The sequence below is a fragment of the Felis catus genome, chromosome D2, assembly GCF_018350175.1.
Source record: "Felis catus isolate Fca126 chromosome D2, F.catus_Fca126_mat1.0, whole genome shotgun sequence".
Taxonomy (NCBI): Eukaryota; Metazoa; Chordata; class Mammalia; order Carnivora; family Felidae; genus Felis; species Felis catus.
The window spans coordinates 59491655-59504002 of NC_058378.1; the positions used below are offsets into that span (position 1 = coordinate 59491655).

General features: G+C 62.2%; 3 protein-coding genes across 9 annotated transcripts in view; 1 reads left to right on the forward strand and 2 right to left on the reverse strand.

Moving 5' to 3' along the window:
- Positions 1-4756, reverse strand: LOC123380776 (basic proline-rich protein-like). The gene is made up of 4 exons (XM_045039982.1): positions 4742-4756; positions 4238-4374; positions 3102-3875; positions 1-1732 (listed from the first exon to the last, which is right to left on the reverse strand). Exons 1-4 carry the CDS (start codon positions 4754-4756, stop codon positions 1702-1704), a joined length of 957 nt encoding a protein of 318 aa, XP_044895917.1. The 3' UTR covers positions 1-1701.
- On the forward strand, positions 860-11006 carry LZTS2 (leucine zipper tumor suppressor 2). 7 transcript variants are annotated; one of them, XM_006938101.4, is made up of 6 exons: positions 3608-3772; positions 6118-6181; positions 6327-6776; positions 7402-8064; positions 8586-8843; positions 9650-11006. In XM_006938101.4, the coding sequence occupies exons 3-6, from the start codon at positions 6369-6371 to the stop codon at positions 10331-10333; spliced, it is 2013 nt and encodes a 670-aa protein (XP_006938163.1). In that variant the 5' UTR covers positions 3608-3772; positions 6118-6181; positions 6327-6368; the 3' UTR covers positions 10334-11006. The 7 variants fall into 7 exon arrangements, with proteins under 7 accessions (XP_003994379.2, XP_044896517.1, XP_006938163.1 ...); XM_003994330.6 differs by lacking the exons at positions 3608-3772; positions 6118-6181 and adding an exon at positions 860-993; XM_045040582.1 differs by lacking the exons at positions 3608-3772; positions 6118-6181 and adding an exon at positions 2437-2826.
- Positions 10847-12348, reverse strand: part of PDZD7 (PDZ domain containing 7) — a 19878-nt gene continuing 18376 nt past the window's right edge. Inside the window, exon 17 of the mRNA XM_006938098.5 lies at positions 10847-12041. Coding sequence (XP_006938160.4) covers positions 11826-12041 — 216 coding nt within the window. The 3' untranslated portion in view covers positions 10847-11825. The remainder of the gene's footprint in view (positions 12042-12348) is intronic.

A 12348-nucleotide genomic window follows, 5' to 3' on the forward strand; every position in this document is an offset into this window, starting at 1 on the left:
TTCTGCCTATGTCCAATTGGATATTAAGAATCTCCTTGAGCATTCAGGAAGGGCCTGGCCAAGCAGGGTCCAGCTGGATCTGCAGCTCTCTCAGATTCCGGGTCACATTTGTCTGTGAGGGGGGCAGCTTCAGTCCTCCAGCAGCTTCGTTACTGCAGATGGGTTTGAGAAGGGACTAAATTCACTGCACTCCCGCTGCCCAAGTATTCAGGCTGCGAGTGTGGCCCAGATACCTATAGACCTCGCAGTCTGTGCCTTCCCACAGGCCGCCTCCGGTGCCATGGAGGGAGGGAGCCCTAGGTGCCTCCCTGCAATACAAGGCAACTTCCTGTTTGTGCCTGTGGGTGGAACTTTATGAGTCTAAGGGAAGCCTGGCCCCTGCTCTGTGGGGGGCCAGAACTGGCAAGCACACTCACCTGGGCAGACACCTACTCCAGGGGAGGGGGAAGGTAGTGGTGCTAGGGCAGCTCTGACCCGAGGGTGGGGCGGGGTCTGTTTTGGTGAAACCTGAGCCTTCTTTGTCTGCTTCCTAGGGGTTTTCCCGGTGCCTAGGGAAGGAGCCGAGAGTGGACTTGGTTTGGCTCCCCACCGGGTCGGGCAGGTGGCAGTAAAGCCCTATCGCCAACTTGGTTAGGGCACCCAGGTAGTTTAGCTCTCGGTCACGTGCTGCTCGGCCCTTTCCCAGGTCGCAAGCCAAATCCAGAAGGCTGTGAAGTCGGAGGCCAGCGGAGCAGCCTCAGGCCACCGTTGAGCTACTGCTGGGCTGGATACCGGGTCGGCTGCTGAGGGGGTGCTGGGCAGACCACTCCCCTCCTGGGCCGGGGGCGCGGCCTCAGCCGCCCCGCCCCGCCCCGCTCCACCAGGCCCGGCCAGGCGGGCGCCCGGAGTCCGGAGCCCGGAGCTGGCTGGGAGCCGGCGGATCTGCGGCGAGGAGGTGCCCGCGCTGGAGCAGGAGCTGGGCGGGAGCTGGAGCGGCGGCGCAGGTGGCGCTGGGTGAGTGGTGGGGACACGGAGGTGTCGGAACTCCAGCCTTCCACACATCCCGGCTCCGGAGCGAACTTTCCCGATCTGGGGAAGCCGGGGACTGGAGTGAGAAAGGGGTCCCCACTCTGGGCGACGGGGGCGGGGCGCAGGCGAGGAGTCTGAACAGGGAACCGACACAAACTCACACCAGCGGGCACACACACGCGCGCACACAGACCCACGCACTTGGGACACACGAACACACGTGCATTCAGGAAAGGACGCGCCCCATAGATTACCCCTGCAGTCCCTGGAGCAGCGCCACTGGCCCGCACGGACCCCCAGCGGACAGAGCGCTCTGCTGTCGCGCACTTGACGGGGGTTGGAGATAAAGGGCTGCCCTGTGACCGCCGACGGGGGCGGGCCGGGTGGGACACCTCCCGAGGTTCCTGCTTCCTGGCCGCCCACAGGTGAAGACTTAGACGTAAACAGGCGCCCAGCACGTGATCGCTTCGCAGACAAGTGGGCTGTGCTCCCCCACCCGCGCATCAGGGCGAGGACCTCCCTCCCCAGTCCTGGGCGAGTCTGCAAGGTCTCCAGCCGAGCAGTATTCCATTCTCCTTCCAGAGAAGTGTTAAACCTTCCCACAGAAGTGGGAACAGAACGCCCCCTGGAGTCCGGGTAGCGCAGGACTGGAGACTTGCACTGGGTGGGGTGACCTGGGCTCCTCTCCTTCCTTCACCCGAGCATGTTCGTGGTGCCCTCATCCCTGAAGGTATCGAAGAAGGGAGTTATTTTTGATGGCAGTGTACAGCAGCCCCTGCCCCATACCTCCAGTCCAGGGAGCAGCTGCCTGAGCCTTAGTGGGTCCCCTTCCTACCACTCCCCTCCTTGCACAACTGGGAGCTCTTCCCCCCAATGTAGGAGCAGAAAGCCCACTCCTGCGAGGGTGGGAGCCCTTTCCCGGACAATGCATGAGGGTAAATGTCCCTAAATACAAGAGTGGGCCTATCTCCCTCCCCTAGAAGGGAGGATGAGCCCCCTCCCTCAGGGAATGAGGGAGTGGGCAGCGGCCTTCTGCCTCCCTCACCGCCCCACCCTCCACCCCTACACACATGCTGAGCCCAGCTGCTGCCTGAGCTTCTGGGCTGGCTGCCAGAAAGGGGAGGAGGCTCCTGGTGCCCCAAGAGGCTGGGATCAGGGCAAGGCCAGGGGAGGGGGTCTCTATTGGGGAAGGGGGGGCTCAGTCTGTTCTTGTAAGGCTCAGGGTCTGGGATGAGCCTGAGGGTAGTTGGGTTATGTCTCCCTTTCCAGGGAAAAAGAAAGAAAAACAACCCTTTCCATAGAGCTAAAAATAGAGCTGAGAGCTGGCCAGGGCTGTGGCCTGGAAGGGGGGGATGCTCCTTCCTGGGGCAGAGGAGCTCTGGCAGGCCTTGGCCTTGGGGGTGGGGTTGCAAGTAGGGGGTGGGAAGCTGTTCTTGCCCAGGGGTGTGGGCATCAGCTGACCTGACTGGGGCACAGAGACCCTTCGGGGAAAGTCTGTGTGGTAGAATGTTTGTGAAACTCACTGTTTATGAAAGTTGTCTGACTGTGAATGAGACCACCAATGTGTGAAAGATGCTTAGGAGAGGAAGCCTATTTAAGATCCTGAGTCGGTAGTAAGGACTTTGAGTTGTTGTGAAAGACTGTGCACAACAAGGTTTGTGACACGGAGTATGTCTGTGTGTGCGGTGGCCTGAAAGATTATGGAAAGGAGCGTGGAACCACGTGATGGATGAGACTGTGTGATTGTGGCTGCGTGGGACTGACTGCATGTGGGAAAGGTCGTGTGGGTGTTATGAAGACTGTGGTGTTTGCCAGAAGGTGAGAATATCTGCGACCCTGAGAAGGCAGAGGAATGTTGTCAGCTGTGAGACTGGTGTAGGTTTGGACCGGCTCACCGCAGTGATTGTTGGGGGACCAGGGGCTGCGCCTCTCTCCCAGCAATGACCTCCTTCTTACATGATTCTGAGGGAAGGTTGGGGAGCAGAGAGCCGCGCCTGAGACAGGCCTGGGCTCGCGCAGGAGAGGGTACAGGGCCGGGGAGTTGTGTAGAGGCCCCCAAGGTGGAGGGCGAGGGGGTGACTGAGTGTATTCACCGAATGCGCCGCCAGGTGGCGCCGCCTCCGCAAGTCCAAATATTCCTCCACCAACCGCTGGGGGTGGGGGGCAGGCCCGGCGCGAGCCTCGGCCCCCGACTCATCCTGGGGCGCAGGGTCCCGGTAGCAGGGGTTGGGGCGGGGGAGGGGCAGCCGACTCTCGGCGTCTCGCTCTGGACTCCGAAGCCCGAGAGTGTGTCTAGCGGGGGAGGCTTCGACCGAAGAAGCGGAGGGGGAAGGGCGGCCGCCTTGGCGCCCGGCCCTTTGTGCTCGAACAATGACCAGCTGCTGCTGGCCCCGGGGCCCGGGTAGGGGTAGTAGAGGGTGACCCGCGGCCGCGGCCGAGTCCTGAGCCGACCGGCTCTCGGAGCGGGGGCGCGGGGGGACGGGGATCCTGGGTCCCCCGGCGCAGCCCCCGCGAGCGCCTGGTCGGCCTCGCGTGACGCGGGGTGCCTGCGCGTGTCCGCGCCCGGGGCGGGGACGCCCCTCCGACCCCTCCCCCGCGCTGCGCCGCCCACTCGGGCCGGCCGGGGGCCGGCCGGGCTAGGGGCGCCGCGGAGGCGGGGCCGGGCCGGGCGGCTCCGAGTGGCCGCGCGCGGGCTGGAGCCGGGCGGCGCGCCTGTGGAGCGCTGGGGGCGGCCCGGGGCTGAGCATGGAGCGGCGCGGCGGAGGTGAGGGGGAGGGGGGGGCCGGGCTGGGAGGCGACCCGGGGGCGCCCCCAACTTGTGCGCGGCGGTGGGCGGGTGGGGAGGAGGCGTCCCCCAGCCGCCCGCACTTAATAGAGGCGGGGAGGGGGGGGGTGTCGGGGGGGCCCTGGAGGGTGGGTTGGGGGCTCCCGGCTTCCTATCGCGGAATGCGAACTCGTGATCCCAGGCTCGATCCCGCTTGACTAGTCCTTGGAGTTTGGTGGGGGGGAGACTTTCCCCAACTCTTCAGCCCCCAGGACAGGTCTGCGGGAGTTGGGCTTAGCCAGATCTGCCCGGGGCCCTGGCCGAAGCCAGCACCCGGCTGCCCCCGGCCCACGAAGGGGGTGTGCGTGCGCTGTGCCAGAGTGATTACTCAAGGAGTGCTGGGAGAGCCAGGGGTTCTCTTTCCCACAGACACAACGCGTTTCTCAAAATGGAGCCTCCACTTGCCCCTCCTCTCTCGGGCTCCCGCTCTTGGAGCCCGGCTGGCTGGGCCTGGCTTTCCAGAGGCCTGGCTCTGGCTCCTTGGGCGTCTGGCTCTCGGGGCCCAGCTTCCATGTCTCTTCTGGGTTTAGGGGCCCCTGGCTCTGTGGGGTTCAGGTCCCTGGGCTCACTGGTTCAGCCTGTCTCCCTGTCTGCCTGACCCTGGGGTCTCTCTTGAGTCTTTGTCTCTGGTCGTTTGGGCCCCTGTCTTTCTCTGAGTCCGCCTGTCTCCTCCCCTTACTTCTCACTTTCTCAGTGCTCGCTGAAGTGGGCAAATGCAGACAGCGGTGCCAGCCTCCACTGCCCCCTAAGAAGCCCCTAACCCCACAGCTTTCTCCATGCCCTGGAGTGGTGGGGGAGAGGGCAGAGAGGCGGTGCCCCGGCTGCCTGGCTCGGGGCTGGCACTTGCCGATGGGCTCAGCGCACCCCCACCCCACCCCCAACCCCCGCTTCCAGGCTCAATCTGGATACCTTCCCGGTTCTCATGGTCTCCTGACTTGAGTGGGGAGTGGAGGGGGAGCCTCGTGCGATACAAGCAAGAAAGAAGGGGAACGGACCCGGCAAAGGAGTCAGATAATGTGTCTGTCCTTTCCCCACACTCGAATGAGTGACAGAAACCAGGCTCCTGCTCACCTAGGTGGCCCTGCTTGCCACCCAGGCTCCCAGCCACTCTCACACATGCTCTGCGCGCACACTGCTCGGCACCCGCTTGTGCACACTCACTTCCCTGTTCGTATGCAGTTTCCACGTAAACTCACGTACATGTGAATGGACATCTATCCAGAGATGTTCTCTTCTCTCAGTCACGTTCATACAGCACAAATTTACTTACTACATATGCAGTTACCACTTTTCCGTATTTCCTAAGAGTGATCCGGAGGCACGCACACACTCGTGCACATACGAACTCACACATACGAATATATGAATGGACTCATACCTCTAGTCAAACATACATACACTCAGATGCACTCGCGTTTTCACACATTTTCACATACACGCGAAGTAAGTTCATTTCCATGCGCCTGTGCACAGCCCGACACACACCGATGAGTACAAACGCACACTCCTGTTCCGACTCGATTCCGTCCACTTCTTGGCCCTCGCTCTGCGTGATGATTTCAGCAGATGCCTGAGTCCTGGTCTTCGGCCTCGGGACTGGGGAGGGAGTTCCGGGCGGAGACTTGCTGTCCGCTTCCAGGAAGGAGCAGAGCCTGGGGAGGTGGAGCCCTCTTCCCTGGATTCCAGGGAAATGAGATCTTAGAGCAGCTGCCAAAGGTGATGGTGGGGCTTCTACCCTCATCCCGTCCGGGTTACTCTGGGGAATGTCTAAAGCCGCGTGGTTTCTTAGAGGTTGGTGGCATGCCTGTGTAGGCTCCTTTAGGCCTGATTGATTGGGTATGGTGAGGCCGGGAATTGTCATGGAAACACGCATGAGCCTGTATCCACCTCTGGAAGGCGGGAGACCCCAGAGGGCACCTGTGGGCTCCCTAAAAGCTCTGGGTTTCTTGTTCGGTCAGCTCCACCCTTGCTGCCTCTCTGGGAGAAACTGAGGCCCAGCTGGGGGAGGCTGGGCACTGCCTGGCCTTGGCTCTTTATTCCCTAATTGCCATCTGAGTTGCTGCTGACTCTGTCCCTGAGGTTGCCTGTGCCCAAACTGCCCTCTAATGAGGCCACCTGTCCTAGGGGACCAGGAACATGTGCTGGGAGCTGGCAGAGAGCTCCCTCCTAAACTTGAGTCCTAGCCTCCATGAGGGATGCAGGTTCAGGCTGGGGCCTGGGCCTCTGCTGTTAAGGGCCCTGCGTAACCACCAGGCCTCACATCCCATCATCATCTTTGCTTGTAGAGTCAGTCGTTAGCCCTGTTCAGACCAGAGTTGGGCAGTGGCCTGGGTCCCAGGAAGAAGTCAGGTTCGTGCTAGTGCTTGGAGGGGGAAGTTGCGGGCAGTCAGGGGGCTGTTTGTCCTGGGACGCGGGGTCAGGAGAGGGACTCAGGGACTCGGATAGGGAGGGACCTCAAGGTGAAGGGACTCTTACACCCCTGCCCTGCTCACAGGTTCCCCTGGAGGCCCTTGGCCAGGCCTGAGCCCCTGTCGCCATGGCCATTGTGCAGACTCTGCCAGTGCCACTGGAGCCCACTCCTGAGGCCACCACTGCCCCACAACCTCCAGCCATGGGCAGCGTGAGCAGCCTCATCTCAGGCCGGCCCTGCCCTGGGGGGCCAGCTCCTCCCCGCCACCACGGACCCTCTGGGCCCACCTTCTTCCGCCAGCAGGATGGCCTGCTACGGGGTGGCTATGAGGCACAGGAGCCACTGTGCCCAGCTGTGCCCCCTAGGAAGGCCGTCCCTGGTACCAGCTTCACCTACATCAACGAGGACTTCCGGACAGAGTCACCCCCCAGCCCGAGCAGTGACCTTGAGGATGCCCGAGAGCAGCGGGCACGCAACGCCCATCTCCGCGGCCCCCCACCCAAGCTCATCCCTGTCTCTGGAAAGCTGGAGAAGGTGAGGACCAGCCCTTCCTTTGGGGCCTGGGTGGAATCAGGAGCCCCTGAAGAAGCCGGAATTTGAGGGTCGATTCAGAGGAAAGAATGTGGGCTCCCGATTCACCAGACCTGGGTTCTAATCCCAGCTCTGCCTCCTTCTAGCTGCATGACCTTAGGAAAATCACTTAACCTTTCTGAGCCAAAGTTTCTGCACCTGTAAAATGGAGGTAATAGGTTAGCTCTCCTGTGATCGTTGTGAGCATTCGATCAAATAACGTACGTAAGGGTTTAGCCTAGTACCTGTCACCTAACGTACTCAATAAATGTCAGCTGCTCAAATTACTGTTACTGCACAACACCTACATGTCTGACGTTGAACGAGGTCTTTGACTTTGCTGAGCCTCCGTTTCCTCATCTGTAATATGGGGATACTGATGATATTTTACTTGTATGGCTGTTGTAATGATTAGAGATGAACCTTTTAAATTGCTTGATGTAGAGGACATCAGGAGGCCCTCAGCCGGTGGTAGCATTTATTATTAACATGTGGGGACCGGGACCCCAGATGGGAGGGCAGGGAGTATGATAAGGGCTTTGAAAGATTGGGCAGCTGATCCCCAGTGTCCCATGGCACCTCATTTCAGAACATGGAGAAAATCCTGATCCGCCCAACAGCCTTCAAGCCAGTGCTGCCCAAACCTCGAGGGGCACCATCCCTACCTAGCTTCCTGGGTCCTCGGGCCGCCGGACTGTCTGGGAGCCAGGGCAGCCTAACACAGCTGTTTGGGGGCCCTGCCTCGTCCTCCTCTTCCTCCTCCTCCTCGGCTGCTGACAAACCCCTGGCACTGAGTGGCTGGGCCAGTGGCTGCCCGTCGGGGACACTGTCTGACTCCGGCCGAAATTCACTGTCCAGCCTGCCCACCTACAGCACCGGGGGTGCAGAGCCAGCCAACGGCTCCCCAGGCGGGCACCTGCCCTCCCACGGCCCCGGGCGGGGGGCACTGCCGGGTCCAGCCCGAGGGGCCCCTACTGGGCCCTCCCACTCGGACAGTGGTCGGTCTTCCTCCAGCAAGAGCACAGGCTCCCTGGGAGGCCGTGTGGCTGGGGGGCTCTTGGGCAGCGGTGCCCGGGCCTCCCCTGACAGCGGCTCCTGTGGGGAGCGCTCTCCGCCCCCGCCCCCACCCCCGCCACCCCCTTCGGATGAGGCCCTGCTGCACTGTGTCCTGGAAGGAAAGCTCCGAGACCGTGAGGCAGAGCTGCAGCAGCTGCGGGACAGTCTGGACGAGAGTGAGGTGACCATGTGTCAGGTGTGGTCAGCAGCGATAATGGGGGTGGCATGGCAGGACATCCAGAGGTGCTGGGGAGTCCGAGGAGCATTTCTGTTTGTGCTGGGTGGGGGGGGCGGTTCCCCAGCCCAGCTGTCCGGCGTAACCTGCAGAGTGGTAAGGAATCGAAGCCAGCGCCACCGTCTGCTGTCTTTCAGACTTGAGCAAGATACTTAATGGTACTGAGCCTCGGTTTCCTCATCTATAAATGGAGATATTTATCATGAGGATGAAGTAAGGCAAAGGCTGTAAAGTGCTTAGAATAAACGCCTGGCACCTAGAAACTCCTACGGAAGCGCTTGCTATTATGGATTGTTTCTAGCGTCCTAAAAGTGGTTGTGATTATTGTCGCGATCATTATCCCGGGGCAGCGGAGCCTGCCGTCCCTGAGCCCAGCCACTGGGCCGCCAGAGCAGTCGGTGACCGGGGAGTTGTGGGCGGGCGGGGCTCGGGGTCGGGGGTGGGGGAGCCGCCAGGACCCAGGGCCGCCTTGTCGTCCCCAGGCTTACGAGGACCGGCAGCGGCACTGGCCGCGGGAGCGCGAGGCCCTGCGGGAGGACGGCGCGGCCCAGGCACAGCGGGCACAGCGGGCCCAACAGCTGCTGCAGCTGCAGGTATTCCAGCTGCAGCAGGAGAAGCGGCAGCTGCAGGACGACTTTGCACAGCTGCTGCAGGAACGGGAGCAGCTGGAGCGGCGCTGCGCCACCTTCGAGCGGGAGCAGCGGGAGCTCGGGCCGAGGCTCGAGGAGACCAAGTGGGAGGTGGGCCAGACCAGGAGGGGCAGGGAGCGGGGCCTGCTGGGAACAGGAGTCCAGCCACACCCACCCCCTCTGGCCTGCTACTCCTAGAGGACCCCCCCACCCTCCCCTCTGTGAGATGAAGCTCCCCCTCTGACCTTCCTTTCTGGGTGGGGGTCTCCCTGTGCCACCCTCGTGGGGCTCCTCAGCAGTCGGGTTTAGCGCTCACACAGCCAGTGGTGTTCCCACCCGCGGCCTCCCGACCAGTTAAGAATAAGAACGTAGTGCTGCTGTGCGCCGGGCACCGTTCTATGTCATATGGGGGGGGATCTTCTAATCCTCATAACAGCCCTGCCAGCTGGGTGTTGTTAACATCCCCGTTTGAGGAAACTGAGGCCCAGAAAGGCTGGAGCCCAGGATTACAGCTAGTCCGTGGCAGGGCTGAGATTTGAACTCAGGCCATCTGGCTCTAGTGTCTATGCTGTTAACCAAGACACCGCGGTGCCTGCCTGTGGAAACGTGGGCACTGCCCTCAACCGCACCCACTCCTGCACGGCCTGCCCCCAGCCTGTCCCCAGGGCTCGGTGGTGCCTCACGATGGTTTAAAGACACCTGCTCTGAAGGAGAAAGATCTGGATCCGTATTTCCCTTCAGCCACTCCCCAGCTGTATGGCTCTGGACGTATCACTAAGCTTGCCTCAGTGTCCCCATCTGTGTTCCGGGTGTCACGATCGGAGAGCCTCTCCCCACATACCCGGCGTGATTCTCAGGGCCCGACCCCCCGGGAGAACTCTTCTCACCATCCTCCTCCATTCCTCCCCCCACCACAGGTGTGCCAGAAGTCAGGCGAGATCTCCCTGCTGAAGCAGCAACTGAAGGAGTCTCAGGCGGAGCTGGTGCAGAAGGGCAGCGAGCTGGTGGCGCTGCGGGTGGCGCTGCGAGAAGCCCGAGCCGCACTACGGGTCAGTGAGGGCCGGGCGCGGGGCCTGCAGGAGGCGGCCCGGGCTCGGGAGCTGGAGCTGGAGGCCTGTTCCCAGGAGCTGCAGCGGCACCGCCAGGAGGCCGAGCGGCTGCGAGAGAAAGCCGGCCAGTTGGACACCGAGGCCGCCGGACTCCGGGAACCCCCCGCGCCACCTGCCACCGCCGACCCCTTCCTCCTGGCCGAGAGCGATGAGGCCAAGGTGCAGCGGGCAGCGGCCGGGGTCGGGGGCAGCCTGCGGGCCCAGGTGGAGAGGCTGCGGGCCGAGCTGCAGCGGGAGCGGCGGCGGGGCGAGGAGCAGCGGGACAGCTTCGAGGGCGAGCGGCTGGCCTGGCAGGCGGAGAAGGAGCAGGTGATCCGCTACCAGAAGCAGCTGCAGCACAACTACATCCAGATGTACCGGCGCAACCGGCAGCTGGAGCAGGAGCTGCAGCAGCTCAGCCTGGAGCTGGAGGCTCGGGAGCTCGCCGACCTGGGCCTGGCCGAGCCGGCCCCCTGCATCTGCCTGGAGGAGATCACCGCCACCGAAATCTAGGGCCCTCGGCGTCCCGGATCTGCGGGGAGCCTTGCCGACAGGGGGGGGGGGGGCGGGAGCCTCAGGTCCACTGAGGGCCCCAGAGCCGCCCGTCCCCCCGCCCCAGGGGTCCAGGCCTCTGGGCCTCTGCCAAGAACTTGGGGCTGCCCTGTGACTCGGATGAGCAAGATCAGACTCCTCGAAGGTCCCCGTGTTCACTGTCACACAGGTTCCCGCTCACTCGACCCGTTTCACTCCCCAGCTGCCGCCATTGCCACTCTGCCGACCGCATTCATCCCAGACGCCCGGGGTGGGTGGGGGGGATGGGGGGTGCTGGGAAGAAGAAGGGGTTCCCTCGTTTCCACCCTCCCCTACCCCGAAGCCAGAGAGAGCCAGACAGTGCCAGCTGCTCCAGATGTGCCTGCCCCCACCCTGCCCGTGTCGGGCGACAGGGCTGGGACTGGGGTCTGACCCCCAGGTTCCAGCTCCGCAGCCTGTCTCCCAGGGTGAGGGGCTGTAGTCAGACCAAAGGAAGAACTCAGAAACGTCTTGTTTATTTGTGTTTGTGACCAAGTGGCCCCTCCCCACACCCAGGTTTATGGCCTCGTTTTCACTTGTATATTTTTCCACACTGTAAATTTCTTGTACAAACCCAAAGAAACAAATTAAAAATTTTTTCTGTTTGTAAAAAAAAGACGAGTGTGCTAGAGAGAGTTGATGGGAACTTCTTTGACCCCCTCTTTCTGACCCCTCGTGGAGGTCTTGGGGGGAGAGAGAGGGTGATGGGGGATGGACAAATCCAGTGGAAAGTGTGAGATCCTAGCGGACCACCACATGAAGCGGTCTCCCAGGATTTGAGAAACTAGAAATGCTTTGCATCCTATCCCTTGCACAGAACACTGCTTGGGGCTGGGGGACGGATGCAATGACCCCCCCCCACCCGGGCCCTGAGAGTCCATGTTCCTCAGTGCTTGGGGGCATTAAAGGAGGCCTCATGAGAAAGGGCCTGCCAATCCCAAGCTCCAGACCTTGGCTTTCTCCCAACCTCTCCCAGTCGTGGGAGGTTGGGGGCAGTGCGCGGGTGACACAGCCTACCCCGCAGCACCTTGTCCTTGACACCAAGTTTATCTGGAAAGGGCAGAGCCTTAGTGACAGCGGGGGAGGGAAGAAAGTGGGGAGGTCTGCGCCAGCAGTGTGGAGCTCTGGGAGGAGGCAAGTCGAGGAGCAGTGAGAGGTTCCTGAATCCCGAGAGGAGGGGAGGAGGGGAGGTCTGGGAGACAGCAGGAGGGTCCTGGGAGGGCAGCGGGAGGATCTGAGGTCAGTGGGAAGAGTCCCGGCATAGGTGGAGAGAGTCTGGGGTTAGTATCGGGAGTCCGGAGGGGTCGGAGAAGGGACTGGGCTGGCGGTCCGCTGGAGGAGACTGGCATCAGTGGGAGGGATCTGGGAACTGGTGGGAAGAGCATTTATGGGAGGTTCTGGGAGGCAGTGGGAAGGAATGAGTACCAGGAGGGGGTCAGCGGGCAGGGGAATGGTCAGCAGGAAGGCACTGATCGGTGAGGGCTGACGACTCGGGGGGTAAGGGTTGTGGGCTGGGCCCAGGGACCCTGACCACAAGCTCCATGGGCTCCCGAGCCTTGTTTCGATAAGCTCGGCGGATGGTATCTACCGCTCGCTGGTGGGTCACCTGCTCCAGGCTCTCTCCATCCACTGCCACAAGCTCGAAGCCAGCCTGGGATGGGAGTGGGAAAATCACAGCCCTCCCTTCTCAGGTCAGCCCAACACCCAACCTCTCACCTCCACCAGCGAGGACACTCCTCCCCATCTGGGTGGAGGGGATGGACAATGGGACTTTTGTGCCTGGAGCGGTCGGGGGCAGGGTGAGACACAGACAATGGCCCTTTGTCCCTTGGGGCTAGGGGTGGAACAGGATGGGCCACCCTCAGGCCCAGGCTGGCGTGAGGGGACAGATTTTTCCCCAGGCTTGGTCATCTTGCAGTCCTGACCCCCCTGCACCCAAGCCTCCTCCCATGGCCTGG